We start from the raw sequence: 21,696 nt of genomic DNA on the forward strand, positions 1-21,696 counted from the left end.
TTGTTGGTAGAACTTCCGCACCTGGTGTGGTTGCTCTCTGTAGTTTTCGAGTTCACAGACCTGTTGGTTCTCCCAGGCTTCCTTTTTCCGTCTGTGAAGTCGCATCTCCTCTCGTCGGAGTTCGTGGTAAGTCTCCGCGCTTACCCGCGTTCTTTGAGAATGGAACATTACTCAGTATACGGCATTCTTCCGTTCCGTTGGTAGCTTACACTCATCGTCGAACCGCTGCTCCGACTCATTTTGGGGCCAAGTATTTTATGACCGTACTTATAATAACGTTCTTCAGGTGATTGTGAAGATCATTTGTTGATGCTTCATCTCTAGGATCTCTGTTAGCTGGGGTTATTACGGTGTCCATCCCCCCCCCCTTCCCCATCTGATTGTCAGAAGGGATTCTGGGTGTTGGTGTTATTCGAACGCGGAGTGCCATGTCAATGAGATAGTCATCCGATTTCATATTCGCCCCCTATATACTCTGACACTCATCAAGGTTGAGAGGTGGCGGTGTTCGAACAACACTTGGTCAATTTTGTTGAAAATGGTCCCATCTAAGGCCCACGTATGTTTGTGGACTGCTTTCCGCCCAAACCAGGCACTTCCAACAACCATTTCGTGTGACACTTCTAACTGAATAACCCGGAGTCCGTCATCTTTTGTATTTTGATGTAAACTGTGGGAACCAACGTGTGGCCTAAATGCAGGTTTAGTTACTTAGCTGTTCCCCAAGTATCAAGTTTTTATATAATACCTAGGACAGGCGTCCAGGGTTCGTTCCACTGCCCCGTAGAAGGTATCCTTCTCCGACTCTGCAGTCTCCTCTGTAGGGACGTGAACGTTTATGAGGCTTATATTTGCCTCACATGTGTAGAGTGCATAGCAAATCGTCATTCCCGGGTTCGTTATTGTATTTTCAATCCAATCCGAGGCTCCTTTTGTAGATTCGTAAGGCTTGTCAGCCCTACTCAACTCCTAAACTTGATGACCAGTTGGTACAGTTTATCCTATTTTTAGGCGCGGAAGACTCACCTTCATCCTTCAGCGCTCACAACGTGGAGCTGGAGATAGGGTTTGGTAGTAGAGCAGTTGGTGTTGGTTGAGTAGGCGTTTCCCATACCGTACCCTCCCCCCCCCCCCACCCCCGCGTACCATTCACGTTTTTCCTTGGTGACGGATAGCCACAACGCCATACCAATCTCAAGAATTATTGGAACATTTGTGCAGGATTATTGCTGCCAACAGTTCATATTAACGTAGAAACAACAATCGAGTTGCTCCCCGTCGCAGAGAGTTGGATAATTAATAAAAACAGACAAAAGAGGTCACGAGAATTCAATCTTCTTGGTTTGGAGTCTGAAAATCAAGAGAGGATGAATCATTGAGGATGCAACGGTAAGGAAGTACACTCCATAGAAGCTTGGACAGTAATACCTTTCAGCATTTAGCCGGAAAAGCCCGTAAATCCAGAGATTACTGAAAGGCAATCACCTACGAGCCGTTAACTCTGCAAGACAAACACAACACACGGCTAGCTCTTGTGATATACTACCAAGGATAGGGCAGAATTCTACTCTACATGGTGAGAAAGGAAAATTAAGAGTAAGGAACACTTGCTTCTTGGGGAAAAAAAGGCGTGACATCTAAAATTAGAGAGATGACGTCAAGTGTAGCCTAGTCGGGACCAATATTGAAAATCTATTGTTTCTCTATCGGACTTAAGAAAACGAAATTGTGATCCGGAACAGGCAGAAATGTCAGGGCTATGTCCAGAAAACGTTGGGCTCCACATTGGACGCCATTATGTCATTACAAGATACATTCCTAGCTGTGATCGTCGATGCCTGATCTTCACCATAAAGTGAACCAAAGCTGGCATCCGTTGAGATTCCTTTGGAAGCAGTTGAATTCCGTTCAACGGAGCTATAGCAACTACAATCGTGAGCTATTAGCTGCCGTTTATTTCGAACATTCAAAATATGTCACGACAAGACAACTTAATCGCCGAAGTTTTGTCCCAGGTCTCAGAGGTCAGCATCGTAGTGGCATTTGCTGCTGCTCAGAGTCTACAGTCAGACTCCAAATATACCTTCAGGAAGTTCCATGTACAAGGATGTTGATTCTTCTTTCAGGAGCTCAATAGGCATATTAGAAAGGAAATAGGAGTACTCCCTAAGTCAACAAAGCCCACTCAAAGTGGTTCCATTTGGTAGTACGCACTTCCAAAAGAATCGGGTTTGAAAGCTTTGCGAGCGTTTAACTGTCAAAACGGAATTTTTAGGAGGTAATTATTTACGAAACAAACTCCGCCATGCTATTAACATAGTATGCTGGTCCCTAGCCCAGGTAAAGGAGGAGGGTTTGAGGCAACGTACTCTGCACTATCCTCAGTAAAACAAAAATAAAATGCTGAGATCAGGGAAACAGATAAATAGAGTATAGTGGGAGTTATTCTACTATGCTATATCCTACCTGACCCCTCTTTGTGGCAGGCCCCGCGCAAGGTCGACCAAAAAAATGCATACAATGTCGTTACAACCATGATGGTCGGATTGAGTCACAAGCCTCGGAGAAATGCTAGGGCGTCCACCTCAGTCGACGCGGCAGGACGGGCCCCGGTCCTGTCAAGAAATGGACAAGGGTTCTTGACGCATGGACGGCGTCTGGACGTAACAAGTTAGTCCGCACACAACGAACAAAACGAATATGTGTCTGCACGCTAAATGTTGGTATACTAACTGGAAAGACTGAGGACGCAAGAGCCCTTGGGAAAAGGCGCATTGATATCTGCGCTCCGCAAGAAACCCGATGGTCTGGTGCCAAAAGCTGTGGCATAGAATGCGAACGCGGTAAAAATGGATACTCAATATGGTGTTGGCATTGCCATCTCGGAGGGTTTCCGTGATGCCATTAAAGAAGTCGAACGATTTGATGATCGGCTGATGAAGCTCACCATTATATCAGCTGATCGCACTATTCACTTCTTCACGGCGTATGCACCACAGACAGGTCAACCTGATGCCGAGAAAGATGCCTTCTGGCAACTTCTCGATGAAAAGACTTGTCACCTGCCTTCTGGCGATTATGCAATCATTGCCGGCGACCTTAATGGTCATGTGGGTGAAAAGGCAGACGGTAACAGGTGTCATGGGGGAAAGGGGTTCGGAGCGCGCAATGAGGTTGGCGAGCGTATAATCGATTTTGCGGACACCCATGACCTTGTACTTATGAATACACAGTTCATCAAACGATTGTCTCATCTTCCTACATTTTATAGTGCGAACAGTAAAACGCAAATCGACTATATTCTCATAAGACGCCAAAATTTTACCACTGTCACTGATTGCAAAGTCGTTCCCTATGAGACCATCGCACCTCAACGTCGGCCCTTGATTGCCGTCCTGCAAATTAAGCCACCGATAAAACAGCGTGAGGAACGCACTGGCCCGCCGACGCATTAAATGGTAGCGATTCGGTGAGAAGAAAGAAGAAACGGTTTCACTCATACGATTGCCAACCATTACGAATGTGGAAACATCATGGAACCAAATGAAAGACACGATCCGCAAAGCGGCCTCTGCAACTCTCGGGGTCACCAAGCCGGGGAAGCGGTACATCAACCGAGATAATTGGCTTTGGAATGATGGTGTTGAAATGAAGGTCCGTGAAAAGAAACGCCTCTACCACAAACTTCTCGACGATAAAACGCTTGCTAATTGGCAAATTTACAAGAATGCCAACCGGGAAGTAAAGGAAGCGGTCGCTGTCACCCATGCAAACCATTTCAAAAGTCTTTACGATAAACTGGACACTGGGGATGGTGAGAGAGATCTGTATCGACTTGCTAAAAGTCGTAATGAACGCACACAGAATATCGAACACTTCTGTTGCGTTAATGACAAGAACGGTACTTTGCTTACCAACCGTCGAGATGGCGAGAATACTTCGAGCAAATTTCAACTGAAGAATTTGTTCATCCTCCACTTCCACAATCATTGCCGACATTTGGAGCAGTTCCACCAGTCAGCGCAACTGGTGCTCAGAGGTAGCGGCGAGGAAGATGGGGCGGCAACCCTATCGACCAAACTAAAACCAAGTGGCCGAGGAGAGCCTCCATAGTGGTGGCACCAGGAGACGCTGTAATCACTTTGGTCTGCCGGCCGTGATTCAGTAGGCGAATGCTCCAAAGGCCTAATCAGAGCGATCAGACCCGAGTCTGCACGGGGACTCATCTGAAGTGGCAAATTGGTCACGAAACCTTACCAGGGGTATACTGGTACCATGGGAACCGGGAAAGCCCCTGGACTCACATACTTCGGGTGAACTCCTGTTGTATGTGAGGACAGCTCGGTTATTTGCGGTTGGCCCCCCTAGTGGGAGTTTCATGGTGGTTGTGGTTATGCTCAAGCAAGAAGAGACCTTCGGGCCTTGACGTGGTGTTGCGTTTCAACACGGGTGCCGTACTCCATAGTTCGGTAGAGATTTAGGTAATTCTTGCATCCACCAGTATGAATGCTAAGCCATGCACTTGGTATAGACTGGTACCGTTGTTGTTTGTCTCAGCAGGGCTCTGATTGTGGTCACAAAATCAATCCATGTCTTAAGAGAACCGTAGGATTAAGTCTCACGACAGGTGCCTACGTAAAACACCATCGGCTTCACAGTCAGCGCAACTGAAGTCGAGGAGGCAATAAAACAAATGAAATCGGGGAAAGCAACAGGACCTGACGACATCGCATCTGAACTCTGGAAAGCGAAGAGCAGGGATCCAACACTGTGGCTCAGTGAATTCTTTAATCGGGTTATTCAGGAAGGAAGAACACCATCTGACTGGCAAAAAAGTACGACAGTTCCAATATAGAAAAAGAAAGGTAATCCAGCAAAATGTTCAAATTACCGTCCAATCCGATTACTTTCCCATTCTATGAAGATTTTCGAACGCATTCTTGACAACCGTATTCGCAAAATCGTTGAAATAACCGTGAATCAAGCCGGATTTGTAGAGAACTGCGGAACTACTGACGCAATACACGTTGCGCGTTTACTCATGGAGAAACATCATGAGAAGCATCGCCCTCTTTACATTGCATTTCTGGATTTAGGGAAAGCGTTTGACCGTATGCCAGACGAACTCATCTGGTATGCTTTACGACAACACTTCGTGCCAGAAGAACTCGTGCGCTGGGTTCAATTGCTCTACCATGATCCGAAAAGTAAAGTTCGAAATATGGCGGGTGTATCAAAACCGCTTCGTGTCTCTGTTGGTGTTCATCAAGGAAGCGCCCTCTCACCACTCCTCTTTGTTCTTGTTATGGACACCGTCCCACGGGATATCCAACGTCCAGCGCCCTATACACTGCTTTATGCAAATGATGTTTTCCTAGCATCTGATAGCAAAAATGATCTCGCGCAACTTGTTCAAAAATGGAATGATCGCCTCATGCAACACGGTCTCAGATTGAATTTAAACAAAACTGAATTTTTGACGACCGATCCCCATGAAACAGGCACAATCACTGTCAGCGGCAGTGATCTGCCCAGAACTGAGCGATTTAAATACCTCAGATCAACGCTATCAGCCAATGGAGAATTGTGTCATGAAATTGTTTCACACATTAACGCAACCTGGATGAAGTGGCGTTCTACAACTGGTGTTCTTTGCGATCACCGTATCAACGAACGTCTCAAATCTAAAATTTACCGCAATGCCGTCCGTCCAGTCGCTCTCTATGGTTCTGAGTGTTGGCCGACTATAAAAGACAATAAACGGCGTCTTGCGGTAATGGGGACGAAGATGCTACGTTGGACTAGTGGCGTCACACGTTTAGATCACATCCGAAATGAGGATATCCACAATCGTTATGGAGTTGCACCGATCATGAAAAAGTTGCGAGAGAGGCGTCTTCGATGGTATGGTCACGCAATTCGTGCAAACGAGAATTCACTTACCAAGATTGGTATGAACATCGAAGTCGATGGTAAACGACCAAACGGCAGACCTAAACAACGGTGGCTTGATACGCTAGATGGGGATTTGAAAGCCTCGAGATTGCACCCAGATCAGGCATTCGATAGAGCCAAATGACGAAGCCGATCACGATGAGCCGACCCCGCTTGTGAACGGGACAAAGACTGAAGAAAAAGAAGAAAAAAGAAGAAGAATTCTTTACGAAATACATTTGTATCAATTTTGTATGTCATGTAATGTCATGTACTCTAATGTTACGATTATCTCAACAGTCTCGTCCTTTTGGGTATCGAAAAGGATTGATTCCTGGTTTGACATTGCATCTCAATGTTTTTAAACCAATGTCCCACCAACGGACATGGGGCGACGTGAGCAAAGTGCAAGCAAAAACTGACGTTTAGGAATAATGCTCGCGGTTTGCCGCGAACCTTAAACGGTACAGTTTCACGAAGCTCGCGAGCGTTGTGAACTCCAAACGGAACTCAGCTTTTGTAATATTTTTGCAAGACTCAAACAGATACAAGTATTGCCACGCGATCCTTTATCGGTTTACGCCACGGTTTGAGTTAATACCTCTGAAGGGCATTACAGCAGAGTCATGCCTCAGTACCCTTTTTTGAGAGTGGATTTCTTGGAATGCTCCTTGGACTGGGTGCCGATGCTGTTACCATACGAGGGTCCCTTTAAGGTCCCCCGTCGTGGAGAGTTTTCGTCCAGATTTGACATTAGGGGTAAGCCCAAACCAGTCTCTTTAGGAAGGCCGAATCCTTTCTTCTAAGGTGCAGAAGTCCCTTGGAGGAAGAGTGAGCACCGCGTCCATTTCGATGGGCCTGGTTCTCTCGCCGAAACCGAAGCATTGAATTAGCCCACTGAATATATACATGTCTCATTAGAATAACTCAAGTGGTTTACACACCCCACAGGTGGATTCGAAGTCTGTGAACTCTGGAGAATCAATATTCTTAAATTCCACAATATCAAGGTGGCAGTTAAGCCTCAAATCACACCTGTATCGAATTTTATTTGCTTACAATAAAATTTAAAAGCATTTTATTAATTTGGTTTCAAATCATGATTTACTACACAAAGCAATTGTGGTCCCGAATATATATGAATATCAATTTTAATTAAATTGACCATAAATTAGAAATCACCCTGGAGGGGGGTTGCAAACTCTCCAAATGCAAAACTCGACATATAAATTATTTACATTCAGAATGATATATGAAATTATAACCAGCTGAGTCATCGTTTTTCGTTGCTAGCTCCTCTGCTATCGGGATTTAAATTACAGATCCAGATTGCTTCAATAACATTTTAAAACCTTCACCCTCCCCGGGTAATATCATGGATTTTCCTAGAAATTCATGACCTGAATCTCCTTCTATACACTTTGTACTATTGGTAAGTACATTCCATCATATCTAAGATCTTTGGTCTTCATATGTCCTTATCACATTGTGCATCAGAAGTAATTACTAAACTTATCAGAATTAGTCAATTTAATGCCGGGATTTGATTATCTAATTTTTGACAAAGATTTCGTGATTGTATAAAAAGGCGAACATATGTATAATAAGATTGCAGTCCATATCATATTTTTAATTCAACCTGTATCGAGTAGTGTTACCTGTAAAAAAATATTCCTACCTTTGTCGGAAACCTCAGTTTGGCCGAGATTCCATCATGAGATTAGGTAAGATAAAAGGTTTTTTTGTATTTTGGGTTTTTCGGTCAATTTTATGTTGTTTTTTGTGAAATTAAATTTGAGATCAGGCGAAATGTAAGTGCTTGATGTAGTATCGAACATAAACGGGACTCTTTTTTAAGATTTTGTGTAAAACAATACCCCATACATGCAAAAGGGAGTGTACCAAAGGTAGTCATGTATATAGCCTTCTATGCCTGCAAAAGAACCTTTGCAAAGAAATGGGGTCTCCGGCCGAGGATAGTTCTATGGATGTACACCGCTGTGGTGCGTCCGATCCTTACGTAAGGCTCTATTATATGGTGGCAGGCTTTGAGCGAAAAGTAAAATAGGATGAAGCTTAATAGGATTCAAAGAACCGCGTGTGCAGGTGCTACTGGGGCTCTGCACTCCTGCCCGGCAGATGCTCTCAACGTACTATGCATCCCCTCCTCCTAGACCTCCACATTAAATACCTTGCAGCGTGCAGTGCCGTCAGACTACGTGAGTCCAGCTGCCGGGCAGCGAAGTCCAACGGCCACAACAACATCCTAGACGAAGTACCTTGGGAAATCTGGAGATTCTCCACGGACAATGCCATACGCAAGCTGAACTTCACGAGAAACTTTGCTGTGGACTTTTCAACCAGGGCAAAGTGGAAGAATACACACATTGTACCCAAGTTGTATGGTCTCCCAAGTTTCGCCAGTGTATTCCAGGCGAAAGTTCTGACGATATTGGAAGTCTGTCGATGGCTGGAGCGAGATTCGAGTCCCAAGCGTAACATAGCTAGACTGACAGCCAAGCGGCCATCAAGGCCTTGTACTCAACAACGTCATCTTCCAGGTTGGTGGGGCAGCGCAAAGACGCGCTAAACCGTCTGGACGGCACGCTCAAGGTCACCCTCCTCTGAGGTCCCGGGGATAGGAACATAGAGGGGAATGAGCGGACTAACGGATCGGCAAGACGAGACTTTGCTCTTAGCAGCCCTTCGGTGAATACAATCGGTATTTCGCTGGCGGCTGTCGAGGACCGAGTCTACTCGCACTACCTAGCAGCCGCGGGCCTAAGATGGCGAAAAAGAATTTTGCCCGCTTATAACATCGCCCGATCACGAGAGCTCCTGTGCCAGACGCGTGCAGTTGCATTCAAGATTGCAGCGGCATGCACGGGTCACTGGCCCATAAGGGAACAATCCCACAAGGCTCGGTATACCCTACAATTCGTATTGCCGAAGCTGCGGAGAAAGAAGGGAAACCCTCATGCACTTTCTCTATGATTGCCCAGCTTTAGCTAGAGTCAGGCTATGGAAACTGGCTAAACTATTCTCTGGCGACCTCATAGAGATCTCTGGCTGCAGGGTGGGAAAGCTGCTTTCCTTTATGAATGCTGTGGGCTGGCTCCGAAGATCCGAGCCGGCTAGACTCTGCCTCCCTGCTCCTATAACAGCAGTCACGGTCTTAGGAGTTTGTGGCATCAAAACGGCACACCACAACGCTAATTGACCCCTCGGAGCGGCCACTGATACCTACCTACCTACCCTGAAAGATCAAGGGGATGCCACTTTATGATCTCGGACGGTTCACATAAACACGGGATTTCAAAAAAACCCCTTAGAAAAAAAATCACAAGGGGACAGATCGGGAGAGCGTACCGGCCATTCCAAATCGCCTCTAATTGAGATAAGACACTCTGGAAAGTGTTCCCTCAAAACAGCCATCGATGCTCTTGAAGTGTGTGCTGTTGCATCATCTTGTTCTAACCAAGTGTCCCCCAAATCCAAATTTTCTAGCCGTGGGGAAAAAAAAATTCTGTAGCATGTTTACATACCGGTCCGAATTCACTGTCACTGTAACCTCATTTTCCTAAAAAAAACCAGGGACCAATAATTCCAGCTGTGGAAATTGCACACCACACTGTGACTTTGGGTGAATGCAAAGGCTTTTGATGCAATTCTCGAGGGTTGGTGTCAGCCCAGTAGCGCATGTTTTGTTTGTTAACCGACCCACACAAATGAAAATGGGCTTCATCGCTAAAAAAAACAATAGCACCCTCGGGAACGACGTCAAGAAGAAGCTCACACGCGTTCATCCGAGAATTGAAGTCACGTTCTGAAAGTTTCTGCACTATCGCCATCTTATAGGGATGAAAATGAAGATGATCACGAAGAATTCTTCTCACAGAACGATCGGATAGTCCAAGGGCAGATGCGTGTTTGCGCGCAGAACGTCGTGGCGATCGCAACATTGGCGCTCTCACTGCTCCAATGTTCTCAGGTGATCTAACGGGCCGAGGGACTCCAGTTCTTCCTTTTGTCACACTTGCAGTTTGTCTGAATGTAGTGACCCATGTAACAATTGATTTGCGGTCTGGGACGGGAGCCAACGGGGCTAAATTAAAGCGATTCCGAAATGCACGCTGTGTTGCAATAACCGAACATTCGCTTGAAAAGTAAACCTCAACGGCAAAGGCACGCTCCTCACTATTCCAACGCATGATGGCGACTGAACCGTGTCGGGACAAAACTTTACAGTATCCCCTCTTGAACGAGACCACTAGCACTCCGCTATGACATCAACTAACTGAGTGGCGCGCATTTTAAAAAAGGAAATTATGCTGCCGTACCCTGTATTACGTGCTAGGTACTAATGGGAAAAACGCCCACTCAAATGCTGTTATTAGGTTGTTGTACATGAAATGGTCGATTTGGTACTAAAATTTTAAACGACTGTAAAGCTTACAAAAATTTATTTCTTTAATCAAAATATGTGCCAGTTGATTCAAAACACTTCTCCCAGCGAGATACAAGGGCATGTATGCCAGTTTCGTAGAAGTCCAATTTTCAAGGGTTGATCAACTCGTCGAAGGCAATTTTGATGACCTAGTGCACCTAAGTAGTGCATTGTCGTAAAGGGGTATCACACCATCTCTGTTGACTAATCTCGGCCGTTGAATACTCCATTTTTGGTGCATAACCTCGAGTTGGGCACAGTATTTCTGTGCATTTATCGTTTCTCCAGGTGCCAAAAACGAATAGTGGATAACTCCAGCTGTAGACCACCAAACAGTCACCATTACTTTCTTCGGATGGAGGATCGGTTTCGGCATATGCTTCGGTGGCTCATCAGCATCTAGCCATTGTGCTGACCCACGACGATTGTCATATAATATCCACTTTACATCACATGTCACGATTCTGTGCAAAAAGGGATCGCTTCTGTTGCGGGAAAGTAAAGATTCCAAGCGCCATCTTTTCCTCGGTAAGGGCATGCGGAACCCATTTGTTGAACTTTTTCACCTTCCAAGGTGATGCAAGTGCCGGGAAACTGTCAAATAGTGTACGCCCAGTTTTTCTGTAATGTCTCTCACAGACCGACGTGTGTCGGATTCGACTAGCAAACGCAGCTCGTCGTTGTTAATCGATGGTCCTGGATGTCCACGTGGCTCACTTTGAAGGCTTACGTCGCCTGATCGGAATTTTTCGAACCACTGCCGTGTGGTTCGTCCCTTTACCGTATCAGCTCCAAATGCGCTGTTAATGTTCCAGGTCGCCTCCGCTGCTTAATAACCGAGTTTGAACTCGTTCCGAAAAAGTATACGCTCTTGGCTCTTTTCCATCCTTTTTTCCTTTTTATTCACTGTTATCACAATGATGGTCAAAACTGAAATCCTTGAAGTATTTACACTTCATTATCCGACACCAACAGCGTCAGCTGGCAGTGGTTTGATACAACAAAATCGCAGCTAACTTCACTTCATTACCAAATCGGCCATTTCATGTGCAACAATCTAATATAGGAGAAATACACAAAACCTTTCATACCTGAAGCGTCCAGCTTGCGGTTTCCAGACCTGTTAAGATCTTATGGAAGAAAAAACCTTATTATTATAATCGATGATCTATCTGCCTGTACGCTTGCCTCTTGAATACACAGGTCTGGTTTTGTACCTGCTAAATAGGCCTCATTGTCCTTAAAGGACCGCACTCTCGTGGGTCTTTTGTATGGTTGTTATTCACCTGTTTGTCGAGTATAGCGCGTCCCCCACGCTTATGTCCCATCGCTTGCGGTTCACTGAAATGTGATTCATTTTCCCCAGAATTTTCCAAGACGACTCCTATACTGATTTACGCCAAGTACTTTTGAGGCAACACACTCGTCGCCACCCTAGGAGAGAGGGTACTACTACATGCCATAGCCAGCAATGCAATTGTCACCCCTCCTCAATGTGTCACCTATCCACTGACACCTCGCCTTCTAGGGAGGACAGGTGGTGATGAAGGCTTGGAACTTTCGAATCACAGTGGTGGTCACTTCCCATGATTTACTCCCATATAGCAACGCAAAAAGAACACTAGGGCAGAGCAGTCTCAACTTGATCTTGACGTGAGATCATTTCATTACTAGAATTTCGACAAGGACAAAAGCGGATCTAGCGCTATTAAAGCATTGAACAGCATCCAGTTCAGCGCCACCATCAACAGAAACCACGCTTCCTAGATATGCAAATTGATCGATGCCTTTGAAGCTCTTCCCTCCTTCCAAATCCAGAGTCATGACCGAGCGAAAGAGCAAACTGATGTCACGAGTGTAGTTGAAGTATTTGAGAAAAGATGTCATGGTTCATTCAAACCCTCACGTTCTCCGGGCAAGGCAGCATAACATCATCGATAACAAGAAGAAATAATACCAGTAGCTAAATACTGCCCTAGCGGAGTCCGTTTTTGACCTCAAATTCCATTACATTTTGCGCCATCATATGCCGTTCTGATGTTAGCTATTAGTTTCTCCGAAATGCCTTCCTACATGGACCCCGTCTGTTGACGCTGTCGAATGCTTTTTTGTAATCGATGAAGAGAACCTAAAGCGAAGATCTGAAATCCACGCACGGTTCCAAAATGATCCGAATAGCGTTGATGTGGTGAACGTAGGAGGATCCATAGCCGAAATCAGCTTGCTCTCTGTCAATCAAGTTCCTGAGATATTTTTTGATGATATTATCTTTGCAGTGGCTCGAAAGACGCAGATAGCCCTCGGATTGTCACACTCAAAACGAGGAATCATAGCTGTCATCAACATCTTCCACTCTTCGATTCCCAAGATTTCCGTATGAGTGGAAGTGGTAGATCTGCGGCAACTGCAGATGCGACAATAAATAACTCTGTAGACCATCAAGCCCAGCGGCTGAAATGATTTCGCTTCAGCTTGAAGGATCAGTCCGTATCCGCATTTAACGGTGATTCCAGCCACAAGAGGAGGACCACACATCGGAAGCGATACAAAGAACCATGATGGACTGCTCCTTCCAACTTTTCAGTTGCTCATGCAAGTTCTTTCGTGATGCTGTACATACTTCTGAAATCATTTCACTCTGCGACGTCTTCCGTTTCCGTGACCAGCGCAATAGCACATTTCCTATGGCTTCGGGGTAAACCAAGTTGAACTTCTCCGAATTTCGCTCGGTTTCGGAGTTGAAACCAGTCATGCCCACTCGCACCGGTCAATAGAGCTGTCAACCCCTTCCGTTCATCGATCCGCTTCCACGATTCCGCAGTCAATCAGATCTTAATGACGCCTCTTCGGAACGTGGTAAACGACCTAAGTGGCACCCGAAAAAAATGCACTTTTGATAGCAGCCAATATTCAGTAATATTTTCAATCGTTTTACTCTGGGTACCTGCGGTCTGATCCTACTGTCGAGCGACAGCTAGATCAAGCCAACGATGTCGGTCAGTAGAAACACAATTGACCTTATGACAGAGTCTGGGCGCAAACAATGTGCAGCACCAATGACCGTAATTCCCCATCATAGGTCCGAGCAAGGTGTTGTCAAACATCAGCACGACATTCAGATCACCCACCGCGATTTTAATGTCACCTTTAGGAAGCCTCCCCTAAACTTCCTGTAATTTCTCATAGAAAGTATCCTTCCCCACTATATCAGAAGTCTCCGCTGGTACATAACTCCAGACGACTGTGATGCTTCTTGAACTGAACCGGAGGCATGGAGTCAGAATCCTATCAGCAACCGGCTGCCAGGTCAAAAAAGCTCGTCCTGTTGTAGCCATCAGAAACCATCCGACACCGGAGTAACGTGTGACACCACTTGGCTTTCCGGAGTGCAAATCACATTCCAAAACTTAGACATTTGGGGACAAAGTTGGTAAAGTCAAGCAGGTTGGAGGCAGTGGACCTACGCTTAATAAATCTGTGTTGCTCTTTCTATATAATGGCCAAAGTGGGGGAAAATCAGTCGCTGACACATCTTTCCAAGATTCTGGAACAGGAGGAGGGGAGAGAAATGGGACGGTCATTCTCGACAAGCGTACGATCGCGATTGTGAATGGGAATGATGAGAAACTCTTTCCAAAAGCCAGAAAAATGATTCTCTTCTACGCTTTTGTTGAAAATAAGGGACAGGGGAAGGGAGATGGACTTACCAGTTTTTAACAAAAGGAGGTTTTGAAGCCTGGGCCGACATTGGCATCAAGTTTGCCAATGAGGTACTCGTCAAGAAGAGGTGTAAGAAGGGGAATGGTAGGCGATGCCGGACAGGCTGCATACACTAACGGACGAAGGAGGGGAAGCATAAACTGAAGAACGGTAACGGCAGAATAAATCACAAGATAGTTGGGGGGAATTAGTTGAGGAGCCTGAGAATTTAATGGACGGAGGGGAAAGCTGGACAGGACAACGGGAGTTGCGAATGTGAGACCAGAATGAATTGAGGTTTCCGCGCCTTAGTGAGTCTTCAAAACTGGTCAAATATTCGTTTCTGAACTTACGTATTAAGACGTAATGCAGAGTTTTGAAAAAAACTAAGTTAGCATAGGTTCACGATAGGAACTTCTTCCTCGCAATGTGTTTTTGACGAAGTTTTTGTAGACTTCAGTGGTGAACTAGACAGGGTAAGAGCGTAAGCATTTTAAGGAGGAGGAGACGTAACAGGGAAAAAGATCAGATAAAATGGTATAGAAGGTGTTGAGTGGTTGGTCATACGTTAATGAAGAGATGAGGAGAACCCAATTGATTGCCCCCAGGGCTGGGTTCTGGCTTCGAAGTTCACCTTACGAAAGTTGAACTTGGTAAGCTTGCGCGCGACAAGAGAGTGTAGTCAGGATATCTGACCATCGAACTCGAGAGCAGGATGATGGGCGTTAGGGGCAATGTAAGACGTGGCATGAGGGGATTGGGAAAGGCAACGTACAGGAATGTGAGAGAGGACAATTCCAAGAGTGCTATCTAAGTGGTTTCTAGAAAGGTTAAACTGGAGGGAGACACAGGTGTACTTCATGTGGATAAAAGAAGGAAAGGGTGGACGGGCCAGGAGAGCATAGGAAGATTAAAGTCGCCACAGATGATGAAAGGAAGTGAGGAGAACAAAATGATTAGGACTTCTGATAATCTGTCCAAAAAATCATCGTACAAAGAAGGCGGACTGAGGCCGAGAAAATATACACGCGATATGATAAAGGGGCATACATTTGGCGAAATAACTAGTGACAGAATCGTAAATGGAGGAAGAGGAAGAAAAGATGATTTTGGCACGGAGAGGGGACTTAGTTGTCTTGCCAAGCGCAGTGCAATCTCTGTCACAACGAAAGATAAAAACCTTCGAGGAGCTCGGAATCTAAAATCATGTTATCCAACCAAGTTTCAGGAATGCAGATGACGTGATCTTGAAATGCTAAGGCGAACAGTTTGAAATCCGACAGTTTGGTCCTTAGACCCTTTACATTTTGATAAAACAGTGTGAAGTTGTCAGAATCATTTAAATTCGGCGAGGCACGCGGGCGGGCCGAAAATTTTCACCAAGCTTAGTCTTCTGATAAGACTTGACGAAGACCCCCTGTCGCCAAAAGGAAGATTCGACGAACGCATCGAAGTCGTGTGGATATTTCATTTTGAAGGAAGCTATCACTCGGTCAGGCGAGCCATCCTTTGTCGTGTTCAGACAAGAGAAACGTGACAAAGTTGAGTTGGCTTTGCTTCTGATAGAGGCTAGACGTGGTGGAGTACGCTAGCCTTGACGGGAACAGTTGTGTCGGCGGCGAGGCGACGTTCAATTGGAGCCCGCTCGGGTAGCATGAGGTCGGAAAGGCCTGCGGTTCAGCGGTGGGGGCCGTCAATGATGCACAGGATTAAGCATGTGGTGACGCTAATGTAGCAAAATAGCCGATGCTAAGTAGGGAACTTGTCCGTCGGATGGAGGACGATTTTTAAGTTGGCTTGTGAACGTCGTCGGGTTGATACGATCTTTTATAGACGCAGTGGAACAGTGTGTGGCAGATAGAGGCAGAGAATTAGTCGATCGTGGCGACTTAATTATGACGCCAGAATTTTTGACCGCAATCGCCGGTAGGGTATAAGCATAGCCAGTCAGCGGCATCTGAGGAGCTAAGGGTACGCGGGTGTTCGATGAAGCAGCAGCTTTAAGGAGCAAAATTGATGGTGATTTTGAAACTGCATGTTGAATCGATGCTACAGTCGCCGTGCGTTGATGCAGAAGTTGAATTGCGTCAGATGGTATGGTACCCTCCCCCCCCCAATCTTTCCCTTATCATCGACGAAGTACACTGTGAGGGAGAAATCCATAAGTGGATGACAAGAGCTGTTGGAATGCTCGGGAAAGGGTCGGTGAACTCATAGGCTCATTCCTGCCATCAAAGAGTAATTGGAGAGACGACACGGTGAGGTTAATTATAATCTCACCCCCTTTTCCCAGGTGTAAATTGGAAGCCTCACCCGACTTTCCAAATTGCGATGGAGTCCCAGTGGTCCCAAAGTATGTATTCTCCCATTGTCTGAGATTCGTGGAAGAAAGGAGGAATCTAGAGGAGAGTCTAGAAGTGGTGTTGGTACCAGGAAATCTGAAGCCGAAAATGGTAGCACGTCCAGAGAATTGGGATGCGGTCAATTCCATGAGTCCCGTTTCATATTCACATTTTCAGCTACTTTGTCATTTCGCTTTCTCTTAGACTCCATAGAAAACCAATCAATGTGTGTGATTTTTAAATATTATCAACATTTTATTTCTTCTTATCTAGGAATCACTTTAGGAGTACTAATCACAATTCTAGGGATTTTCAATGCCTGCAATGCAAACCGTGCCTATAAAGCAGAATGTGAAGAAAAGGAGGTATATGTTCCCTTTCAAGAGGATAGCGACAAACCCAACGAGTACCGGGTATGCTTCAGTAAAACAGGAGATTCCAAGGAATATACTTGCCCAAAATATCTAACTTTTAATAAAATAACGAGAAGCTGCACGGTTTCGTTTGACGAAGGATCTTCTATGAAATGCACTCGGAAAGGTGAAAAAATTGGAATGAGTGATGACAAAAGTTGCCAAATCTATTTTGAATGCGAAACTAATTCGAAAGGTGAACTGGAACTTAGCAAGACGAGTAAGGTCTGTGATGGATACTACAGTCCTCTTCTACGAGATTGTGTTCCTACTGCTGAATATATTTGCGGAGCTGATCGCCCTGATTGTAATCATCCAGATTTTCAAAATAGAATGTGGGTTGACAAAGAAGATTGTAAATCGTACTATGAATGTGTCAAGGATGTTCTTGTGTCACGTAAATGCCCCAGCGGTAAAATATTTGATGCACACACTCAAGCCTGCATACACGAAGTCGAAGATGAATGCAAAGTTGATTCGGCCGCCGGTTACCTAGTGGATCCTGAAACTATGTGCAAAGGAAAGGTTGGGAAGTTTCTCGCGGATCCCTACCATTGTAAAGCTTACTACTATTGTGTCGATGAATCAACCCCTTACTGGAGTACTTGTGACCCCGATAGATATTTTGCGGATGGAATTTGTACCACGGCAAAGCCTAAAAGCTGCACTTGCGAAGATATAGACTGGGATAAAACTGACAAGGATTCAGTGATTATTCCAAATAATTCTGATAATTCAAAATATTACATATGCAAAAACTCAAAACTTCCCGAAGAGAAGGAATGTCCAAAGGGATCAACTTTTGATCCAAAGAAGGGCTCATGTTCCGAATGATTATTTAATGATTTATTATATGGTTCACCATATCCACTGAAAATAAATTAATAGCTCTTTACAATTTGCGTTATTTTTCTATCTAAGTTTGTTTGCCAGACATTTAAAGAAAAGTTCCAAAAAGTGAAAGGCCAAGCAACATAATCCATATCCTGCAAATGAACATGCATAGGAATGCAACCACCAATGATCTGGTGAAGTATATGATGCACGAAAGAAGAGCTGACTTGTTGCTCTCCAGCGAGATGTACGGAGATAGGACTCCCCCTCGGACACCACCTTGTCGTGGTAGGGGAGCTTCTGGTAGTTTACTACTACACTAAAGATGTCCGGTGGTCAAAGGGTAGTATTGGTCCCAGGGCGAAACGTGGATTGGTACCCACGATGGAGCATAAAACCTGGGAAACGCCTGCTGAACGAACACCAACAGCTCTACTACCAAATCCTATCTCCACCTCCACGTGGTGACCACTGGGAGCTCTTTCGTAACGAAAAGCTGCAGACGCAGAAGGATGAAGACGAGTCTCCCGCGTCTAAAAACGGGATAAATTGTACCAACTGGTCCTCCAGGTTGGGGGTTGGGTAGGGCTGACAACCCTACACGGAAAACCGATGTTACGGAGCCACGAAAGGAGCCTCGGACAGGATGGACTTTACAACGACGAACCCGGCAACGACAACGGATTAACGATTAGCGCATTTTCTCATAGAACGTGCGCTTCCTGTACAGAGATAAAGCTGATGAGCAGCTTGCTGATACCCTGTCCCAATATAGGGCTGATATAACAGCGTTACAAGAGATGCGATGGACAGGGACCGGTTTCCTGGAGAAGAGCCAGTACACCATATATTGTAGCGGTCATCCAGTAAACCATGTGCTCGGAGTAGGTTTCTTAGTCAGCCAAAAACTGAAACCTGCTGTTATCAGTTTTGAAAACATAAGCGAACGGCTGTGAACTCTGCGCTTGCGAGGTAAGTTTAGAAATATAAACCTCATTAACGTTCACGCCCCTACAGAGGATACTGCAGAGTCGGAGAAGGATACCTTCTACGAGGCAGTAGAACGAACCCTCGAAGCCTGTCCCAGATATGATACTAAAATCATACTTGGGGATTTTAACAGCCAAGTATGGAAGGAGCCCGTATTCAGGCGATACGTTGGCTCCCATAGCTTACACGAAACAACAAATGATAACGGACTGCGGATTATTCAATTAGCAGGGTCACACGAAATGGTTGTTGGAAGTACCTGGTTTGCGCGGAAAGCGGTCCACAAACATACGTGGGCCTCTCCAGACGGGACCACTTTCAACCAAATTGACCAGGTGTTGATCGAACGCCGCCACCTCTCAGCCTTGATGAATGTCAGAACATATAAGGAGGCCAATATAGACTCGGATCACTATCTCGTTGGCATGGTGCTCCGAGCTCGAATAACAATACCACCCAGAATCCCCTCTGACAATCAGGTGAGAGTGAACACTGAAGCCATCCACAACACAACCCTCCGCGACACCTATGAGAGGGAAATGGATGCCGCAATAACCGCAGTCAACAGAGGACCTGGAGATGAAACATCAACAAATGATCTTCACAATCACCTGAAGAACGTTATCATGGATACGACCACAAACATACTTGGCCCCAGCCGCAAAAAGAGTCGGAACGGCTGGTTTGACGATGAATGTAACCTAGCAAATGAACGGAAGAATGCCGCATACCGAGAAATGTTGCATTCTCAAAGAACGCGGGCATGCGCAGAGACTTATCACGAACTCCGTCGAGCGGAGAAGCGACTTCACAGACGGAAAAAGGAAGCCTGGGAGAACCAACAAATCTGTGAACTATAAAAGCACAGGGAGCAACCGCACCAGGCGCAGAAGTTTCACCAACAAGTCAGCAGGATAAAGCCTTATACACTTCGATGCTCATCCTGCCGAGAGAAAGAGGGAAATCTGATTTCCGACAGAATAGGCATATTAGAGCGATGGGTTGAGTAGTTTGATGAGGTACTGAACAACCAGAACATCGGCGAGTTGGAGGTCCCGCCAACTGAAGACGACGGACAAATACTGCCACCACCAAGTTTAGGAGAAACAGTCCGCGCAATCCATCGGCTAAAAAATCATAAGTCGCCAGGAGCCGATGGAATTACAGCCGAATTGGTTAAATATGGAGGCGACCAGTTACACCAAGTGGTTCATCAACTTGTGCTCAAGGTATGGGACAGCGAATCAATGCCTGACGATTGGCAACGAGGCATTATCTGTCTCATACATAAAAAGGGAGATATCACACAGTGCAGCAATTATAGAGATATCACGTTGCTGAGTACCATCTATAAGATATTCTCCGCTATCTTGCTAGGCCAGATAACCCCATACGCCCAGAACACCATTGGCCCATACCAAAGAGGCTTCACTCCAGGCAAATCAGCAATAGATCAGATTTTCTCTCTGCGACAAGCGATAGAAAAACTGTTGGAATATGGACAACAGCCGCCTATGATAGGATAGCCAGGGTAAAACTGCACACGGCCATGAGAGAATTCGGTATCCCGACGAAATTAATAAGACTGACTAGGCTGACACTGACCAATGTGCGAGGCCAGCTAAAAGCAGCAGAATCACTCTGAAGACCATTTGACATCAACAACGGCGTACGAAAAGGGGATGCCCTATCATGCGTCCTCTTTAACCTGGCCCTCGAGAAAGTGATCCGTGATGGTAAGGTAAATGCAAGAGGTACGATCCTCTTCAAGTCCACCCAACTACTGACCTATGCTGACGATATCGACATCATGGAAAGAACCACCCGAGACGTACAAACGGCCTTCATCCAGATCGACAATTGGAGCGAGATCTTGGGCTGCACATCAATGAAGGCAAGACAAAATATATGGTGGCAACGTCAGCACCGAAGACGAATCAGCCAACAACATCAAACCCCACTGGTCAAACAAGAAGAATAAGGATAGGAGAATACAACTTTGAGACCGTTGACAATTTCTCCTATCTAGGGTGGAAAATCACAACCGATAACAGCTACGATGATGAAATCCGCTCACGGTTGTTGTCAGCCAATAGAGCCTATTTCAGCTTACAAAGACTATTCCGCTCGAAACGTCTCACCATAGGGTCAAAGCTCTTACTGTACAGGACAATGATCTTGCCAGTCCTCATGTATTCCTCGGAAACTTGGGTGCTTAGCAAGAAAAATTGCGAACTCTTGGCCGCGTTCGAGAGAAGAATCCTCCGAAGAATTTTTGGCCCCCTACATGAGGATGGACGATTCCGTAGCCTACACAATGACGAAATCTATGAGTGATACCATGACCGTCCGGTTGTGGATAAAATCCGGCTCAATAGGTTATGGTGGGCGGGTCACTTAATCCGTATGGATGAGGATGATCCCACCCGGAAAGTCTATAAGGGCAATATCTATGGTAGAAAAAGAAGACGAGGCAGACCCTGACGATGGCGTAAGTCAGGATGCCAGACAGCTTTTAGGGATATCGAATTGGTGGATTTTGGCGCACACCCGGGATGTCTGGAGTTCCTTATTAAGACAAGCCTAGACCGGATACCGGTTGTTGCGCCGTTGATGATGATGATAAAGATGTCCAAAAACACATGAAGATGGAAGCAAAAGATTGTAACTCTCCAAGTGGTAAGAAGTCACAGACTTCAAATCCACCCGGGACTTTAAAAAATCAGGTCGTGGCCGAGGCACGAATTTTGTAGACCTCAACTAATTCATGTTCTCCCTCGGAGAAATCTGTGGAAAACAAGCTCTCCATTTCAGTGGAAAACCTACACCCGTTTAGTCGAGCTTTTCCCTTAATAAGAGGAACTGGAAATCTGACTACGGCCGGCCTGTCGGTGACACTGTTGCCTAAATCACCTAAAATATGGGAGAGGAAGGCTCGACAGAACGAAACTTTAGCCACAAAGGAGAAGGGACTACAGGCTTGCCTGTCAGAACCTTCTCCCCCACCTGTACCCGGAGAAACGGAAGAGTGGGAAAC

At 45.6% G+C, this 21,696-nt stretch overlaps 1 protein-coding gene across 1 annotated transcript; it reads left to right on the forward strand.

Moving 5' to 3' along the window:
• The first annotated feature begins 7,543 nt into the window (after positions 1-7,543).
• LOC119648731 lies at positions 7,544-17,733 on the forward strand. Its single transcript, XM_038050547.1, has 2 exons — positions 7,544-7,658; positions 16,696-17,733. The coding sequence occupies exons 1-2, from the start codon at positions 7,649-7,651 to the stop codon at positions 17,667-17,669; spliced, it is 984 nt and encodes a 327-aa protein (XP_037906475.1). The 5' UTR covers positions 7,544-7,648; the 3' UTR covers positions 17,670-17,733.
• The last annotated feature ends 3,963 nt before the right edge of the window (positions 17,734-21,696 follow it).

The sequence above is a fragment of the Hermetia illucens genome, chromosome 2 (assembly GCF_905115235.1).
Source record: "Hermetia illucens chromosome 2, iHerIll2.2.curated.20191125, whole genome shotgun sequence".
In the NCBI taxonomy this organism is placed as follows: Eukaryota; Metazoa; Arthropoda; class Insecta; order Diptera; family Stratiomyidae; genus Hermetia; species Hermetia illucens.